Source organism: Lolium rigidum, chromosome 6 (assembly GCF_022539505.1).
Source record: "Lolium rigidum isolate FL_2022 chromosome 6, APGP_CSIRO_Lrig_0.1, whole genome shotgun sequence".
Classification (NCBI taxonomy): Eukaryota; Viridiplantae; Streptophyta; class Magnoliopsida; order Poales; family Poaceae; genus Lolium; species Lolium rigidum.
The window spans coordinates 298988729-299008049 of NC_061513.1; the positions used below are offsets into that span (position 1 = coordinate 298988729).

The 19321-nt window shown below is 42.7% G+C and overlaps 1 protein-coding gene and 1 pseudogene across 1 annotated transcript; one reads left to right on the forward strand and one right to left on the reverse strand.

Annotated features, from left to right (window-relative positions):
* Positions 1 to 6861: 6861 nt before the first annotated feature.
* LOC124664450 lies at positions 6862 to 12898 on the reverse strand (annotated as a pseudogene).
* A 1059-nt stretch (positions 12899 to 13957) lies between these two features.
* LOC124666147 (receptor like protein 22-like) lies at positions 13958 to 18974 on the forward strand. Its single transcript, XM_047203498.1, has 2 exons — positions 13958 to 16065; positions 17098 to 18974. The coding sequence occupies exons 1-2, from the start codon at positions 14277 to 14279 to the stop codon at positions 18972 to 18974; spliced, it is 3666 nt and encodes a 1221-aa protein (XP_047059454.1). The 5' UTR covers positions 13958 to 14276.
* Positions 18975 to 19321: the final 347 nt, after the last annotated feature.

Genomic DNA, 19321 nt, shown 5'->3' on the forward strand with positions numbered 1-19321 from the left:
TATTGCGATTGCATAAATCTCTTAGTAGTTCTTTCAATTTCCAATATCTTTTCCTCATTGGGCAAAACAGCTCTACCATAAGAATTACCATAACCACTATTATTAAAAGGATATGGCCTATAGTTGTTGTTGAAATTATTATTCTTAATGAAATTCACATCAAAATTTTCTTCTTGAGCAACCAATGAAGCTAAAGGAACATTATTAGGATCAATATGAGATCTACCATTTGCAAGTATAGACATAATAACATCAATCTTATCACCCAAAGAAGGGGTTTCTTCAACAGAATTTACCTTCTTACATTGAGGAGTTCTTTCAGTGTGCCATTCAGAGTAATTGATCATCATATCATCAAGTAGTTTAGTTGCGGCGCCCAGGGTGATGGACATAAAAGTACCTCCAGCAGACTGAATCCAATAGGTTCCTTGAGGAAAAATTCAATCCCGCATAAAAGGTTTGGATGATCATCCAAGTAGTCGAGTCCATGGGTTGGGAAATTCTTTACCAAAGATTTCATTCTCTCCCATGCTTGAGCAACATGTTCATTATCAAATTGTTTAAAATTCATTATGCTACTTCTCAAAGATATAATCTTAGCAGGAGGATAATATTTACTAATAAAAGCATCTTTACACTTAGTCCATGAATCAATACTATTTTTAGGCAAAGATAGCAACCAATATTTAGCTCTTCCTCTTAATGAGAAAGGAAACAATTTCAGTTTTATAATATCACCATGTATATCCTTATACTTTTGCATTTCACAAAGTTCAATAAAATTATTAAGATGGGCAGCAGCATCATCAGTACTAACACCAGAAAATTGCTCTCTCATAACAAGATTCAGTAAAGCAGGTTTAATTTTATAAAATTCTGCTGCAGTAGCAGGTGGAGCAATAGGAGTACATATAAAATCATTATTATTTGTGCTAGTGAAATCACACAACTTAGTATTTTCAGGAGTACCCATTATAGCAGTATTAAAGTAAACTAGGCAAATAAAGTAAAGACAAGTAACTGATTTTTTTGTGTTTTGATATAGAACAAGTAAACAAGACAGAAAGTAAAGTAACTAATTTTTTTGTGTTTTTAATATGAAGCAAACAAGACAGTAAATAAAGTAAAGTAAAGCAAGACAAAAACAAAGTAAAGAGATTGGAAGTGGAGACCCCCTTGCAGTGTGTCTTGATCTCCCCGGCAACGGCGCCATAAAAATATGCTTGATGCGCGTAGATGTACACGTCCGTTGGGAACCCCAAGAGGAAGGTATGATGCGCACAACAGTAAGTTTCCCTCAGTATGAAACCAAGGTTATCGAACCAGTAGGAGCCAAGAAGCACGTGAAGGTTGTTGGTGGAGGAATGTAGTGCGGCGCAACACCAGTGAAACCAGCGCCAACGTGGAACCTGCACAACACAATCAAAGTACTTTGCCCCAACGTAACAATGAGGTTGTCAATCTCACCGGCTTGCTGAAAACAAAGGATTAAGCGTATCGAGTGGAAAATGGTGTTTGTTTGCAAAGAACAGTAAAAACAGTAGAATATATTCAGATGTAAAAGAATGGACCGGGGTCCACAGTTCACTAGAGGTGTCTCTCCAATAAGATAACTAACATGCTGGGTGAACAAATTACAGGCTAAAGATTCAATCAATGATGATTACTATGTGATTTAATCAGGGCATTACGACAAAGTACATAGACCGCTATCCAGCATGCATCTATGCCTAAATAATCCACCTTCAGGTTATCATCCGAACCCCTTCCAGTATTAAGTTGTAAACAACAGATAATTGCATTAAGTATGGTGCGTAATGTAATCAACACAAATATCCTTAAACAAAGCATCGATGTTTTATCCCTAGTAGCAACAGCACATCCACAACCTTAGAACTTTCTGTCACTGTCCCAGATTAAATGGAGGCATGGACCCACTATCGAGCATAAATACCCCCTCTTGGAGTTACAAGTATCAACTTGGCCAGAGCCTCTACTAGCAACGAAGAGCATGCAAGAACATAAACAACACATATATGATAGATTGATAATCAACTTAACATAATATTCTATATTCATCGGATCCCGCCAAACACAACATGTAGCATTACAAATAGATGATCTTGATCATGTTAGGCAGCTCACAAGATCTAAACAATGATAGCACAAGCGGAGAAGACAACCATCTAGCTACTGCAATGGACCCATAGTCCAAGGATGAACTACTCACGCATCAATCCGGAAGCGGGCATGATGATGTAGAGTCCCTCCGGTGATGATTCCCCTCTCCGGCAGGGTGCCGGAGGCGATCTCCTGAATCCCCCGAGATGGGATTCGCGACGGCGGCGTCTCTGGAAGGTTTTCCGTATCGTGGCTCTCGGTACGGGGGTTTCGCGACGAAGGTTATTTGTAGGCGGAAGGGTAGGTCGGGGGCGACACGAGGGCCCACACACTAGGCCGGCGCGGCCGGGGCTTGGGCCGCGCCGCCTCGGTGTGTGGCCACCTCGTGGCCCCACTTCGTTTCCCTTTCGATCTTCTGGAAGCTTCGTGTAAAAATAGGACCCTGGGCGTTGATTTCGTCCAATTCCGAGAATATTTCCTTACTAGGATTTCTGAAACCAAAAACAGTAGAAAACAGCAACTGGCGCTTCGGCATCTTGTTAATAGGTTAGTGCCGGAAAATGTATAATAATGCTGTAAAGTATGTATAAAACATTCAAGTATTGTCATAAAGTAGCATGGAACATAAGAAATTATAGATACGTTTGAGACGTATCACCCACCATAATTTCTTTGTATGTTGTTGGTTTATTATTGTTCAAAATCAATCATTTGTCCACAAATAATTTGTGTTCTACTCGTGCAACCAATCTATGCATAGACACGGCTCTGATACCACTGTTGGGATTCGTAGCATAGAAAACAAAAAATTTCCTACCGCAAAAACGAATAACAAGTCAAGATCTAATCTAGTAGATGGTAGCAACGAGGCGAAGATCAACATACCCTCGAAGATCGCTAAGCGTTAATGAGATAAATCTCGTGGTGGATGTAGACGATCACTTGCCGCTTTCAAAAGCGCGTAGAAGATCTTGACGGTGCCACAGTCGGGCAACACCTCCGTACTCGGTCACACGTACGGTGTTGATCACGACGTCCTTCTCCCCGTTCCAGTGGGCAGCGGATGTAGTAGATCCTCCTCGGAATCCCGCCATCACGACGGCATGGTGACGGTGGTGGTGGAGATCTCCGGCAGGGCTTCGTCGTAAGCAGTGCGGGAGAAGAAGGAGGAGAGAGTAGCTAGGGTTTGGGAGAGAGGAGGGGCTTGGGGCGCCGGCTTGGGAGCCCCTTGGTGGTGCGGCCAACTAGTGGGCAGCCCCCTCCCTCTCTCCCTCATTATATAGGTGGAATCCCTAGGTTTTGCCCAAAGGTTCGAATAAGACCCCGATTCAAATCTTTCCATATGAGCGAAACCTAGGGGGGCAGGGACTCCTCCCTTTCCTCCTTTCTTGGCCGGCCAAGGAGGTGGAGTCCACCATGGACTCCACCCTCCCACTTGGTTGGCAAGTTAGGGTTGGTGGAGTCCAACCGGGACTCCACCTTCCATAGTGATTTCTTCCGGAAGGTTCTAGAACATTCTAGCTCCTTCCATAAATGCACCGGGTCATTTCCAAACTTGGAAAGTGACTTCCTATATATGAATCTTATTCTCCGGACCATTCCGGAACTCCTCGTGATGTCCTGGATCCCATCCGAGACTCCGAACAATATTAGAACTCCATTTCATATTCCATATCTACTTAAAACGACATCAAACCTTAAGTGTGTCACCCTACGGTTCGAGAACTATGTGGACATGATCGAGACTCCTCTCCGATCAATAACTAATAGCGGGACCTGGAGATCCATAATAGCTCCCTGATACGTCTCCGACGTATCGATAATTTCTTATGTTCCATGCTACATTATTGATGATATCTACATGTTTTATACACATTATATGTCGTATTTACGCATTTTCCGGCACTAACCTATTAACAAGATGCCGAAGAGCCGCTTCGTTGTTTTCGCTGTTTTTGGTTTCAGAAATCCTAGTAACGAAATATTCTCGGAATTGGACGAAATCAACGCCCAGGGTCCTATTTTTGCACGAAGCTTCCAGAAGCGCAAAGGGGAAAGGAAGTGGGGCCACGAGGCGCCGCCACACTAGGGCGGCGCGGCCCAGCCCTTGGCCGCGCGGCCCTGGTGTGTGGGGCCCTCGTGTGGCCCCCGCGTTGCCCTTTCGCCTACTTAAAGCCTCCGTCGCGAAACCCCCAGTACCGAGAGCCACGATACGGAAAACCTTCCAGAGACGCCGCCGCCGCGAATCCCATCTCGGGGGATTCAGGAGATCGCCTCCGGCACCCTGCCGGAGAGGGGATTCATCTCCCGGAGGACTCTTCATCGCCATGATCGCCTCCGGAGTGATGAGTGAGTAGTTCACCCCTGGACTATGGGTCCATAGCAGTAGCTAGATGGTCGTCTTCTCCTTATGTGCTTCATTGTCGGATCTTGTGAGCTGCCTAACATGATCAAGATCATCTATCTGTAATACTATATGTTGTGTTTGTCGGGATCCGATGGATAGAGAATGCTATGTTATGGTGATTATCAATCTATTATTTATGTGTTGTTTATGATCTTGCATGCTCTCCGTTATTAGTAGAGGCTCTGGCCAAGTTTTTGCTCTTAACTCCAAGAGGGAGTATTTATGCTCGATAGTGGGTTCATGCCTCCATTGATATCTCGGGACGAGTGACGGAAAGTTCTAAGGTTGTGGATGTGCTTGTTGCCACTAGGGATAAAACATTGATGCTATGTCTAAGGATGTAGTTGTTGATTACATTACGCACCATACTTAATGCAATTGTCTCAGTTGCTTGCAACTTAATACTGGAAGGGGTTCGGATGATAACCTGAAGGTGGACTTTTTAGGCATAGATGCATGCTTGGATGGCGGTCTATGTACTTTGTCGTAATGTCCTGATTAAATCTCACTATATTTATCATATCATGTATATGCATTGTTATGCCCTTTTCTATTTGTCAATTGCCCGACTGTAATTTGTTCACCCAACATGCTTTTATCTTATGGGAGAGACACCTCTAGTGAACTGTGGATCCCGGTCCTATTCTTTACATCGCATACAATCTACTGCAATACTTGTTTTACTATTTTCTTCGCAAACAATCATATTCCACACAATACGGTTAATCCTTTGTTACAGCAAGCCGGTGAGATTGACAACCTCACTGTTTCGTTGGGGCAAAGTACTTTGGTTGTGTTGTGCAGGTTCCACGTTGGCGCCGGAATCCCTGGTGTTGCGCCGCATCACATTTCGCCACCATCAACCTTCAACGTGCTTCTTGGCTCCTCCTGGTTCGATTAAACCTTGGTTTCTTTCTGAGGGAAAACTTGCCACTGTGCGCATCATACCTTCCTGTTGGGGTTCCCAACGGACGTGTACATCTACGCGCATCACTCCCACATATTCAACGATGACTTCGTGATCGAAAGAACCATTCACATACGATACCGATTCTCTTTGTCACGCGATATTTTACTTATCCGAAGTTTGATCGTCGGTATCTCCATACCTAGTTCAACCTCGTTACCGATAAGTACTCTTTACTCGTACCGTGATATGATATCCCTTGTGAACCAGTCACATGATTGCAAGCTAATTAGATATTATTCCACCGAGAGGGCCCAGAGTATATCTATCCGTCATCGGGATGGACAAATCCCACTCTTGATCCATATGCCTCAACTCTTATTTTCCGAATACTTAATCCCATCTTTATAACCACTCATTTACGCAGTGACGTTTGATGTAATCAAAGTACCCTTCCGGTGTAAGTGATTTACATGATCTCATGGTCGAAGGACTAGGTAATTATGTATCAAAAGCTTATAGCAAGTTTGAACTTAATGATTTGATCTTATGCTACGCTTATTTGTGTGTATGTCCATTATATCATTCACCCAATGACATAACCTTGTTATTAACAACATCCAATATTCATGATCACGAAACCATGATCATCTATTAATCAACAAGCTAGTTATACAAGAGGCTTACTAGGGACTCCTTGTTGTTTACATAACACACATGTATTAATATTTCCGGTTAATACAATTATAGCATGGGGTGTAAACATTTATCATGAACACTAAGATATAACAATAACCAATTTATTATTGCCTCTCGGACATATCTCCAACAACTGCTTCACAAGCTAAAGAAGAAGGTTAGGGTTTGATGAAGGTTAGGGTTTAATTAGATTCAGAAGAACGTTGTATGGTGATACTCTGAGGCAATGGGAGGAGTTGAGAAGTTTGGTGGACGAGGTGCATCTTAATGATCTTCCTGATAGAATCATGTGGAAAACTGGTGCTGCTGGAAAGTTCTCTGCCAAAAGCCTTTACCATCAACTGATATCAGAGGGGGATTTTTCATATAAATTCATGTGGAAAAAAAAAATTCTACTGAAAGTGAAATTTTTCCTGTGGCTCATCATTAAAAACAACATTCTTACCAAGGATAATCTGCCGAAAAGGGGGTGAACTGGAAATGCACAATGTCATTTCTGCTCGACTAATGAATCAGTCGCCGGCGAATGTGGTTGCGGCATCCTGCCCCAAAAACAGGTTTAGCAAAATTTACTCAACAAATAAATTACAGACTTGGTGAAAAACCAGTCAAGATTAAGGTCCATCAAGCACCAGGATAAACTATACACACAGTCGAGTGCAACTTTCTGACCTACTCTAAATCCTCAAAGTATCCAAAATTGCTAACAATTCTCGCCTGTTCCACTCTACTTTTTTAGTTTCTGGCGTTTGGGAAGCAGAGACTGCTTCATCCACTGCTCACACTCCTCCTTGGTGCCCTGGGGATGCGCGAGCTGCCACTGCAGTTCCCTGTGTATCTGGGAGAAAAAATAAATCCTGCATTAATGATGTCAAGGAATAGAACAACGTGATTGATCGCTTAAAAAAGGGAAGGGAACCAGCAGCGTGTACCCAATTTCCAACCAAGCGACCTTCTGGAATCTGCAAAACCCTCTGAATGTCATCTCCACCTAGCAGCGGTTTTTTCAACTTGTTCCATACACCTTCAAGACCTGAAGAACAGAATAAAAAGGTAAAAATCAGGACAGCAGACCACATACATGGATTTTAGACTGGTGGTTATGAGGCAATCTCACAATCACGTTAACTATCTACATAAGAAACTGGAAATAACTCTGCAACCATCAGGTAAGTTCTTTACCAAGGTCAGTTATCAAGCGCTCAACTCTCACATATTTCTCTTTACTTTCATGTAGCTCAGCCTGACTGAAGGAACTAACTTGTGGATACGACAGAGTGGATATCAACAGTGACACACGCCAAAGCTCCTTTATTTCATATAATACAAGTCCTGAAATGCTTACACCGTCACAAAATTTTGGCATCGTAGAATGCCATGAATGAAACTACCAACCGATATTCTAATAAGTTAAATCCATATGGCAAAAAATCAAATGAAGGATTCGGCATCATAAAAATGGGATTATAGAGAACCCTTCAATATTAAGAATGTTCAAATTTTAGAATAAGCATGTTAAGCGCCAACCTGCCAAAACACGATTTACCATGTCTGTTGGTATCTCAAGATATTCATCATTCAGCTTCTCTCTGAAACTTTCCACATTTCCGTTTGACTCGAGGACAAGAATTAACTCCGCAAACTTTTCACTTGCAGTATGCACGTTAAGAATCTTATGAAGACAGAAAAATCATGAGAAATTAGAAACCCAAGACGTAGAATATGCAGAACCAAATGCTGCTGGGGCCTGCTTAGAAACTGTACCGTCTTAGCATCAGCTTCAAACTTTAGAGAATTCCCAATAATATAGCTAACAATAGAAACCTGCATATGGTGCAACAACGTTGATAGATTAGTTGTTGATAAACAACAGAGGAATCGGAAAGAGTGCCGATTAAGGAGCTTTCTAGTTTACTACTAATAAACTTGCCCACATAAAAGAGTGGTCTGCTAGAGCCTAGAAGCCTCAACCATAATTATAGGAAGTCGAAAGAAGAAAAAACAATTTCATGGGCAAACAACAGGCTTCGTAACTAACCAGCTCCTAAATATTTGAAGCATGCTAAATACAATTTCTTGATCTTCAGGAATGGGGTACATCCTTACATGTACCCAAAAATAACAAATGAATATTCAAATCTGGTCTGATTTTGGATGGCCACAAACTAACTGCCACAAAAGGTTTCCGACAAGAGTCCAGCTATGTGATCAAGCTTGACAGTGTGATGGATCTTATGCTAGGTAGTAACCATGTGAGTATGTGACTGCATTGAGTAACAATCAGCAAACATTTTACTGGACAATGTAAGTTGGTGAGTTGTAATGCTCTACAAGGTGCAGTGGAGATCATACTTGAATGAATCTAGATATCTAAGAATGCAAACATCGGATGACCGAAGATGCCCTTTTCCCCTCTTTAGGAAGTAGAATAAAAATTATGATCACACATGTACCTAAAATTATTGACAATGTAATCTCTCATCGTAATTTCCGTATCATAAAGAAGAACCCACCAAATTCGCTTAACTAAAGCAACTAATTTCCAGCTTCATCTTACAACTGAATAACCATGGCCACGACACACCAAATATTCTGTAGAGAACAATTCAACATAATCTAAGTTCATAGTAATAAAATTTTCTTCCTGCTTAAGCACATAAGGTTTCTGAATTAGAAAAGGTTAAAGATGATTTACTAGTAGTATATGTTCCCTCTGTTTGGAAATATGTGTCGCAGATTAGTTACACTCGCATGCATGTAGATGCGTTTTAGTGTGTACATGCCAATCTAGACAACTCTTCAACACTTATTCCGAACGGATGGAGTTGTATTTATACAAAACCATGGCCTGGATGCACCAAGGCTGCTCTCTCAAGTTTGAGCTCACCTCCTTAAATATTTAATATTTGCATCAAAATAAGTTTGGAGATTGCATGAGTTAGATGTTACCTTTTTTGATTTTTTGATCATGTACACCGTATTTCGAACTGGATAAAATAGTGCACTATACAGGCAAAGCCTTCTCTGTTCATCCTGAAAGTGGAAGACAAGAGGAAATTGATTGTAAGTAAATCTTGTTTCTTGTAAGCCATAGCACAAAGCATCATTCTTTTTCTAACAGTAGGAGGAAACTGTAGTGAGAAGCTTAGTATTGCATATCTCCGGAGTAACAATACTATGTGTCAGATTAAGGAATTTCATGCTATTCTTAAAAATCAGACCTGCGACTTGGAATCAGAACCACCTCTGAACACAGCGCAGCCAATCAACTGTGCAAGCTTCCATGCAGCTTCAATATGTGAAACACATAGCCTGCATAACAGAAGATACGAGACGTGATGGAATTGAACTAAATATGACAATGAAAATAGACAGACCAGTGCAAATTGTTTCATTGTAAGACTGTACAAGCACAGAAGTCTGAAGTTTAAATGTGTGAGACATAGTTGCATATACTCAAAACATAGAATAAATACATATCAGAGCAAGTACATACCAATCATGCTTGTCAAGAATTGGAGGATCCAGTTTCTCAGGAAATTCAAAAACTACATAAAATAATCCCAAATCACGGATATAGCACATTGCATTAACCGGATCTTTGCCTAACATCATACGGTCAACCTGGACATTTTACACTTGTATAAAATTGGGACCTAAGGAAACATAGATTAGCAATAAGAAGTGTAGAAATAAAACCTCATGACCAATACGCTCTCTGCTAATCTTGCTACGAAGACCCGATTTCACCTCTTCATCAGAAGCGGCTTTTTTCAAATCTTCAGCTAATGCAAAGTTGAATCTAGCAGCTATGAGAGATAAATATTAGCGCATCCAATGAAAAATAAATGTTCATTGCTCCACTATTTAATTGATGACCAGATGATGCATATGCACAGGCTCACAAGTAATGAACTATGAATTGACTACTTATGAACACACTGAAAAGATTTTTGACTTACAAATTAGTGAAACATTTTTATTAGTTTTATTTTTTTCGCGAAAACGCAAAAACCTTGCGTTCCGATGCATTGATAGAAAAAGAAGGTTTTTATTAGTTTTATTAAGCATAGATTACCCCAGCAGCATACTTTACATGTCATATCTTATCAAAGGATAGAAAGTCAAGTTATACTCCTCCATAATCTTAATATTTTTAGATAATAATATCATAAAAAGCAAATAAATATAGGAATAGAAAATCACATGATGTTTGAATATACCAAATCGGATCGCTCGAAGAACCCGGAGGGGATCATCCAGGAATGTAGCTTTCGCAGGTGAAGGGGTAGCAATGAGGCCATTTTTCAGATCTTGATGACCTTCATGGAGTATAGGATCAATTATGATTATGTTGAAGCCTGAACTTACAAACTGGTCACATGAATTTATAAACCTGTAATAACGACTAAACTTACCTCTTTCAGTTAAATCTTCGAGTGATTTAGTTGTGATATTATAGAATAAGCTGTAGCAATTGGAATTTCAGAGAATACATCATAGGATACCATGTGGCAATGAAAGCATAACTCTAAATAAAAAACAATCTCATTTGAAATGGCAGCTGATATTACCTATTGATTGTCAGGTCCCTGCGGAGTGCATCTACTTTGGCTTCACAATTCTCCTGCTCGTAAAAAAAAGCATAGCGGTAAACTGGTCGTAACTACCTTAGAAAGAAATGAAAGGGAAGGGGGGATGGAAATCTGAAGCGCACAAAAAAATAAATTTGCACGTATTAAACCCTACAAAATGCCCCTTTTAACATTAAAACAAGAGTCTTTAAGAAATACATAAACAACAAGGGCAACAAAATGGGTATGCAAAGAGGTGCTCATACCACCATGGGAATACGACTGTTTTCAGCATATGTTTCAGACCGCAAGTTGACAAAATCAATCGAGACTTTACATATTTTCATCTTTGCGGTCTCCAAGTGCTTAGATTTTTTTTTTTTTTTTTTTTTTTAACAGCGGAATGGTCCCGAAGGACCTGGAGCTTCATTAACTTTTAGCGGTGGCAGTACATTTTACATGAAGGGCTCTAAGAAATATCAGAATTACACACAGACCCTTACAAATTGCACAAGGGACCTCAGATAGGAAGAAGAAAAAGCAATCCGGTCCTGCTCCTACTCCACCGCGGCAAGGCTCGATGCAGCCGACCTCAAAGTCGCCGGGGACGGAACCACTTGGGACAAGGAGGCGGGAGCACGCTGCATCAACACCAGAGGGCCTCCGATTTGGCATAGCAGCCTGGAGGTTGTTGAAGACCTGCAGACATCGGCCGGAAGAAGTAACCGTCACCGATGTACGAGGCTGGAGGGGTCGCCCTTCGACCATGGAGAACGGCGACGAGCTCGGCGCCGTGAAGAACCTCCTGAGAGAAGCAGAGATGCTCCCCAGCTGTCCCCTCCATCTTCCAAATCCGTTACTCACCAAGCCTTTCTCCACCTCCCCCTCGCCTCCATGGCCGGCAGAGAGGAAGAGCCTGGCAACAAAGTCACGGAACTGGAGATGGCGAACGCAGACCTTATTTGAAGAGGTTATGGTAGACTTCGCCTCCGTCGGCTTCCACCATGGAAGCACCACAGCGATGAAGGAATCCACCACACAAAGTGGAATCTGGCCTAATGACTCCAACTTCAATCCTCTGATGCGCACCTTATTGGGAGGGATGCACGAGCCCCTCATCCTCCCTTGCAATACCGCCTGCCACCAGCAGTATGCAGCGAGGAGGAGAACACTCATGGCGCGAAGGATCTGGCCGCCTAGATCCCAAGACCTACCCTCAAACTCCATGTAGGTAAAAACTAGACTAAAACAACCCCTAGATCTAAATCCGGCACCATCCCTTTGCCTACTCCACTCGGCAGCGCCGGTGAGAGTGGCTCCGGTCCGGCCCGGTGGTGAAGAGGGAGCTACCAGACGAGGAGGCTACAGGAGAGACGAGAGAGGGGAAAAGAAAAGAGTGCTTAGATTTTTCAGGATTGCTGCAAGAAACTATAATATGTCACAAATTCATGATAAAAGGAATTTTAATGCACATGTTAATGCGACAAGACAAAGTATAGTACGCTTAGGAGCATATGGGTACTACTCTGCTTGGATCAGATACCGGCCTTTCATGCCTCAGTTTAAAATCAATTAAACAAAATTTGAATGTACTGTATGAAGGTGTAAAGTTTATGGATATAAAGGGTTAATCTCAAGTGCCGGCCATTGCTGTTAAGTGTGACCAGAGAAGCGACATCGCATTACTTGTCAGAGTTATTAGCGCAATACAGATTGCATACCGTTGGCTAACACAAACTGTTTTCTGCTCCTCGCCTATCCACTCCAAGTACTTGTTCACTTTGCGGCAGAAATCTTGGCCCGTCATGTTGTTATCAAGCACGATGTCGATGTCGTCAGACTCTTCCCCCAATAGCTGCCAAGAACATGCCAAAGCAAGGGTTAAGTCACAAAACCACCTTATAGTAGAAATCATTTCATAAACTGCAAATTAAGTCCAACGAATTTTATTTTGTAAGCCCAATCATAGATTTCTATACTTGTAGGGTTCGTCTTCTAGAAAGAACTTTTACTGATCCCCTGCACTAAGAAAAGAAAAGAAAAGGCGATCACCTTGTCTCTGACCCATCCGCCTGCGACGCGGAGCTGGGTGCCGGGGCAGTAGCGGTCGACAGCGCCGAGGAGGCGGTCGAAAATCCGCTGTTCCAGCTCTGTGAGCACGATGCCCTGCTGCTGCGCCTCCACCGCCATGGCGGCGAAGGGGCGGTGGGCGGACCGGAGAACCCGAAGGCTGGAGGCGCTCAGCTTGGTGCCGGGTTGAAGGGGAAGCAGCCGTGGCGAATCGAATTGGCGGCAGCAGAACGGCGCCAGCGAGCGGCGGTTCCGGCGTGCGAGTTTTCTTCTCTCTAGAACGGTAGGTTACGTGGGCGCTACGTGTGGAAACTGAAAGCCCAGAGGAGGCCTCTTCTCCTCTCGGCCTACTCGCCCGGAAGGCCGCTTCTCCGTTCGGCCCGCTCCGGGTGTCCGGGTACCCTTCTCCCGACCGGTCCGCCGTCCCAGCTCACCGCACTTCCTTGTCACCGTCGCCGCCCGAGCGGCGGCTAGGCGCTGTACGGGCTTTTGTCCATCTTAGCCGACGCCGCTGCTTCCGTGATGCCTGACCGGTGGTGCGGGGAGGAATGCGCCTCCGCCGGGGAGCTGAGCCGAGCTTAACCATGATCTATTCGCCGACCCAGGCAGGTCGCCGGTCGCGGCGTGGGTCGATTCGGCTGCTGGTCTCTTCCTGTGCTGCTTCGCCGCAGGTATCGTTCAACCCGTGCTCCTCCGTTCTAGCTTTTTCAGTCCCAAAGTGTCAAGAGAATCCGACGAAATGTTAATCGTTCAGTTCCATCTGCGCTCGACCCTTTAACTGGTTAGACGAGGATAAATCGAAATTTCACCAAGTTAGTTGATGCTATCTGAAATTCTGAATGTTGCATAATCCAAGAACGGCGACTCGGCATAATCCATGGGCCACGAAAAACATATGTAATCCATGGGCCATTCTGGAATTCTGAATGATGCTTTTAGAGTCCTACAACTGCACTACTCGATGGTGGTTTGAACTGGGTACGCAGGGACAGTCAACCAAGTCGCCATCCTCCTTGCCACAATTTTCTTTAGAATAACGTAACAATGACAGGGTGATAGGGTGTTTGATGACAACATGGTCTCTATCCATTGGAACATAATCTATAAGAGTCGCGAATCGTATCGCACGTATAGTACTAGTCTTGCTTCGCCGGCGCTTTTTTGTCCTTGAGTCTTGAGTGAAGACCGGCACAAACATTGATTAACATGACTTCTGAAAATATGCTGCTTCACTATTTCTGAACCTCTTGTTCCCATTCTACTATGTTTATCCTCTCTATAAACCCCAATGGCTTTGAGTGGTTGGACGATACTACTCTTTCTTGCAGTGCTTACCACATTACCCAGCTCTAGCAAACACACATAGTCGGTTTGACCATTACATTATTGGGGATAGAGCATTCAGCCTTGACTGCTTCTAGTTTGATTGCCCCCTCTATAAAAAGCCTTGCACGGTCCAGGCCTTCCTCTCAAAGAGATAAGAAACTACTACGCTCCCATGTTTGGAGTTAAGCCACTGGCTTTGATCGATTGGTTGCTACTACCATTTCTTGCAGTGCTTCCCACACTAGCCACCTCCGGCGTCCACGGTGAGGGTAACCTCACTCTCCGATGTCATCCAGACCAGGCTGCAATCCTCCTCCAACTAAAGCAATCCTTCTCATCCTGCCGTTACCCTAGCCCCCTTGAGTCATGGCAGGATGGCACTGACTGCTGCTTTTGGGATGGTGTTGGCTGCAGCAACTCCTCGGGCCATGTCACTTCTTTGGAACTCAGTGGGTATGGCTTGTATAGTGAGGGCCTTGACCCTGCGATCTTCAAGCTCACCTCGCTCCAACTACTTGACCTTAGCATGAATAATTTTGGCCCATACAGTCTCCCGGCAAGTGGGTTTGAGAGGCTCTCCTTGCTCACCCACCTTAACCTCTCAAAGTCAGTCTTTCGCGGTCAGATACCTGCTGGCATCGGCAAACTTGCCAACCTTATCTCCTTGGATCTTTCCACTACCTATGATGACGCTCCCGATGATTATGTTTATCGCTTTGATGCCATCTTTTTTGATGTTGTTTTGCCCTGGCTGCAGGGTCCCAACTTCCAGATCCTAGTTGGCAACCTTAGAAATCTCAGAGAGCTCTACCTTGATTTCGTGGATATGTCTAGCAGCAGAGATTGGTGCCATACTCTTGCTAAATTTCTTCCTGATCTTCGAGTCATTAGTTTGAGGCACTGTAATCTCGTTGGTCCTATTTGTATGTCCCTCTCAACCCTCCACTCCCTAACTGTGATCAACCTCGAAGGCAACTTCGGTATATCTGCTGCTCCCTTTCCAGAGTTTTTCATGGATTTTCTCAATTTAAGTGTGCTCAACCTTGCTGGCACAAATCTCCAAGGGCCGTTCCCTCGTAAAACCTTCAAATCAAAATCTCTACGCCTTCTTGATTTATCTGTGAATCGGGGTCTCTTAGGACATGTGCCCAACTTCGCCAACACAAGCTCTTTAGAGGCAATGATGCTAGATGGGACCAATTTCTACTTTGCACAACCGAGCTCTTTTAGCAATTTCAAGTATTTGAAAGTGTTAAGCCTTGATGTGAGTTTTGTTCATGTGGAGCCTCAACCTTCACTCAGTATTCTCAGGTCTGTTCAGCATTTGGAACTATCTCAGATGGACTCTACAAGAAATTTAGGGCCCATTTTTTCATGGATTGAAGACCTGCAAAATTTGCGAACCTTAAAACTCCACAGGGTTAACTTCGCAGAAACATCTTCATCTTCAATTGCCAAACTCAAGAGCTTGAGAAGCCTGACATTCTCTGAGTGCAGCTTCACTAGGCCACTACTATCAACTTTAGGTAATCTAGTAAATTTGAGAAGCTTGGAGATTTTCAATTGCATATTTGGTGGTCCAATACCATCTGCAATTGGCAACCTCACAAACTTGAGAAGTTTGAAAATCAATGGATGCAACTTTTTTGGGTCGATACCATCTTCAATTGGCAATCTGATGAGCCTGAGGAACTTGGAAATAAATTGTATTACCGAATATCTTGATATCCTTGTTGGCTCTTTTGGGCCAATACCAGCTGCAGTTGGCAATCTTAGTAATTTGGAGAGTTTGGATATCAATTACTGTGGGTTTTCTGGGACAATACCAGATGAAGTTGGATTACTCAAGAAGTTGACCGTTCTTCGAATTGGACAGTGTAGCCTCTCTGGACGCATACCAAATTCAATGGTTAACCTAACTCGGCTGATTGATCTAGATCTTTCATCTAATCTCCTCAGCGGTAAGATTATATATCTTTACTCTTTTATGATTGATCTTTTAGATTTTTGTTCTTCTACATATGATATTCTACATTTTCAAGATAAGATATAACTTATCCATACATATTGCAAATTTCATATTTCACAACATCACTTAGATGTATGCCATGTTTTACGGAGTTAAACGTCCTTGTCTTTTGGGAATGGGTGTTCAGTGTATTTGCTTATTGTGGTAGTATGCGATAGATGGATACTCCAGGAGGCAAAATATGTAACGAGTGACACTAAGAAACACACATTTTCTGAACATATGGTGGGTATTTTGTGAACAGATATACAACTTAAGTAATAGAGGGAGTGCTACGTTGGTAGTTCTAGTTGGATATTGTTCATGTCCTTAAAGAAGTAGTGCTCTCGGAGTTCTATATAAGAATATGACTTTTTTTAAATGTGTCACATATAAAATATAATTCAATGTGGATTTTCATAGGTGTTCTGCTCAACTTATTTTATTACCTGCTGGAATATATGCCACGGAAATAGTAAAATTTGGTTAGCCAAACAATATAGGGAAAAGCTAGCTGGACAGGTAGGGACTATACAACACTATACAACTCTAACACACCTAAGATGAAACATGATGTGGAAGGAGAGATAACTGAGAGAGATGGGAAGATTCTATCCCATGGAAGATACTACCAAATTATGAAAATCAAAGAGTGGTTTATTGATATTGTGGACTTTGTATGCGCCTTCAGTGCAAATATCGGAGACTGTATGTTACACACTCGTGACTCACATGTGGACATATATTCCCTAGTGAGTCAGTGCAGCTTCTTCACCCCGTCGTCCATTGTAACCCTATCTTGTGACCAATCCATCCAAAACTTGGATCGCTGCTAGCCAATTTGCCTTTGTTCTTTTCTTGAACTGAAGATTTGTTAATCTGTGTGCATGCTCCTACATCTTGTAGTAGATGAGCTCTTGTATCAGACATCTCATATGTGCAGGGGAACATCCACAGTAGATAACGTTCTTTACTCATTATGCAGGGGAGCTTCCAACGTCTCTTTTTACCACTCCACCATTGCAACGCCTAGATATCCACTCCAACCAGCTCTCTGGTTCTATACAAGAATTCAACGTAACTTCTTCACACATGGTGTATGTGGACTTAAGCATAAATCAGTTGACAGGAAATATTCCAGAGTCATTCTTTCAACTCAAAAGTTTGGCATATATCGATATTGGCTGGAATAACTTGGTAGGGGTGGTGGATCTTTCCTCATTTTGGAGGTTGGAAAGTGTCATTTATTTGTGTCTTTCCCACAACGATTTATCGGTCACGGACATGGATGGAGAAGGTAGCAGCTCCCTGTCTACCAATCTCCCTCGAGTTACCAATTTAGGATTAGCAAGTTGCAATTTAACGAGATTTCCAAGTTCATTGGCGCATCTTAACCAAATGTCATCGTTGGACCTGTCATGTAATAGAATCAGTGGAGCTATTCCAAAGTGGATATGGGCGACATGGAACCGTAGCCTTACATACTTGAATCTTTCACACAACATGCTCAGCACTATGCAGCTTAATTCATATGTTCTCCCTTTCAATCGGTTGCATACTCTTGATCTCAGTTCCAATCAGCTTCAGGGGCAGATTCCAATGCCAAGCCCACCAGCAGTTTACTTGTATTACTCAAACAACAGCTTCTCTTCAGTGCTTCCAAACTTCACCCTGTATCTTGCCTACGAGTTCAGAATTTCTAGAAACAACATTAGTGGACATATACCTGACTCAATTTGTGGTTCAGTTATCAGTATCCTTGACCTATCTTTTAACAACTTCAGTGGGCGGATACCTTCATGTCTGATAGAAGATGGTCACGCAAGCGTGTTGAGTTTGCGGGATAATCAATTTGAAGGTGTGCTACCTAACAATATCAAAGATCAATGTAATCTCCACACATTAGACTTGAACAACAATAAGATCAAAGGGAAGCTTTCAATGACGCTTACCAAGTGCTTGCAGCTTGAGTTCCTTGACATAGGAAATAATCGCATGGTAGGAACTTTCCCGTCATGGTTGGGGAAGCTTCCCGTACTTCGTGTCCTTGTCTTGAGATCCAACCGATTCTATGGCTCCATGGGTGGTTATCTTGACAGAGATGACAAATCTGGAGAATACTTCTCTAGCTTGCAGATTCTTGATCTTGCCTCGAACAATTTCTTTGGTAATTTGAGTTCACATTTGTTTGAGGGTTTGGAATCAATGATGACAGAGATGAACACTACAGGTCATATTGTGACTTATGAAGGTGGATTTCATGGCCATCCATATCAAGATACTGTCACAATAGCGTATAAAAGCATCTATAGGACATTTGATAAGATCTTGACCACTTTAACAACAATTGACCTGTCGAATAATTCATTTGATGGTGCCATTCCTGAATCACTTGGTAGACTTGTTTCCCTTCATGTATTGAACTTGTCAAGCAACGCCTTCACAGGTCATATTCCACATGAACTTGGCAGGATGACTCAACTAGAATCACTAGACCTGTCTAGGAACCAGCTTTCTGGTGATATACCGGAGGAGTTAACAAATCTCAACTTTGTTGGTATCTTGAACTTGTGCAACAATCAGTTGGTGGGAAAGATACCTCGGTCAGGTCAATTTTCAACATTCCAAAACAGTTCATTTGAAGGCAATCTCGGGCTGTGTGGACCGCCATTATCCAACCCATGCAGCTTTTCCCCTGCTCCTCCTAGTGTGGCACATGTGGAAAAGTCATCTAATGTGGATGTCATGTTGTTTCTCTTCATCGGGTTGGGCTTCGGCACCGGATTCGCAGTGGCCATTCTGCTGAGATGTGGTCGGACCGACAAATGTTTGGTTAAATCTGCAAGAGGTTTGCGGACCTGATCTGAATGCTGGAGAATGTTTCAAAGTATTGTACACATATGGGTTTATAATTAGCATCCGTGTATGATGTATGCAGTGCTTTAATGTACCAAGACAACTACGCCTTACTTGTATATGTATTGTACGATGTGAGATTGTAGGGCGTACATGTGCTAGCTTCTTGTGCCAAGGTTTTGCCTACGATATTGTCTAGTATTTGTTTGGGTGGTGTGATTTTGTAGTTCGTGTTTGAGGGTCAAGTCTATCTGCTAGCCTTTATATTACTAAAGATTGTTGGTTCATTGTGAAAAAATAGATACTACGATATTGTTTGGTCTATGATGTTTTCTTGTATTTGTATAAATGGT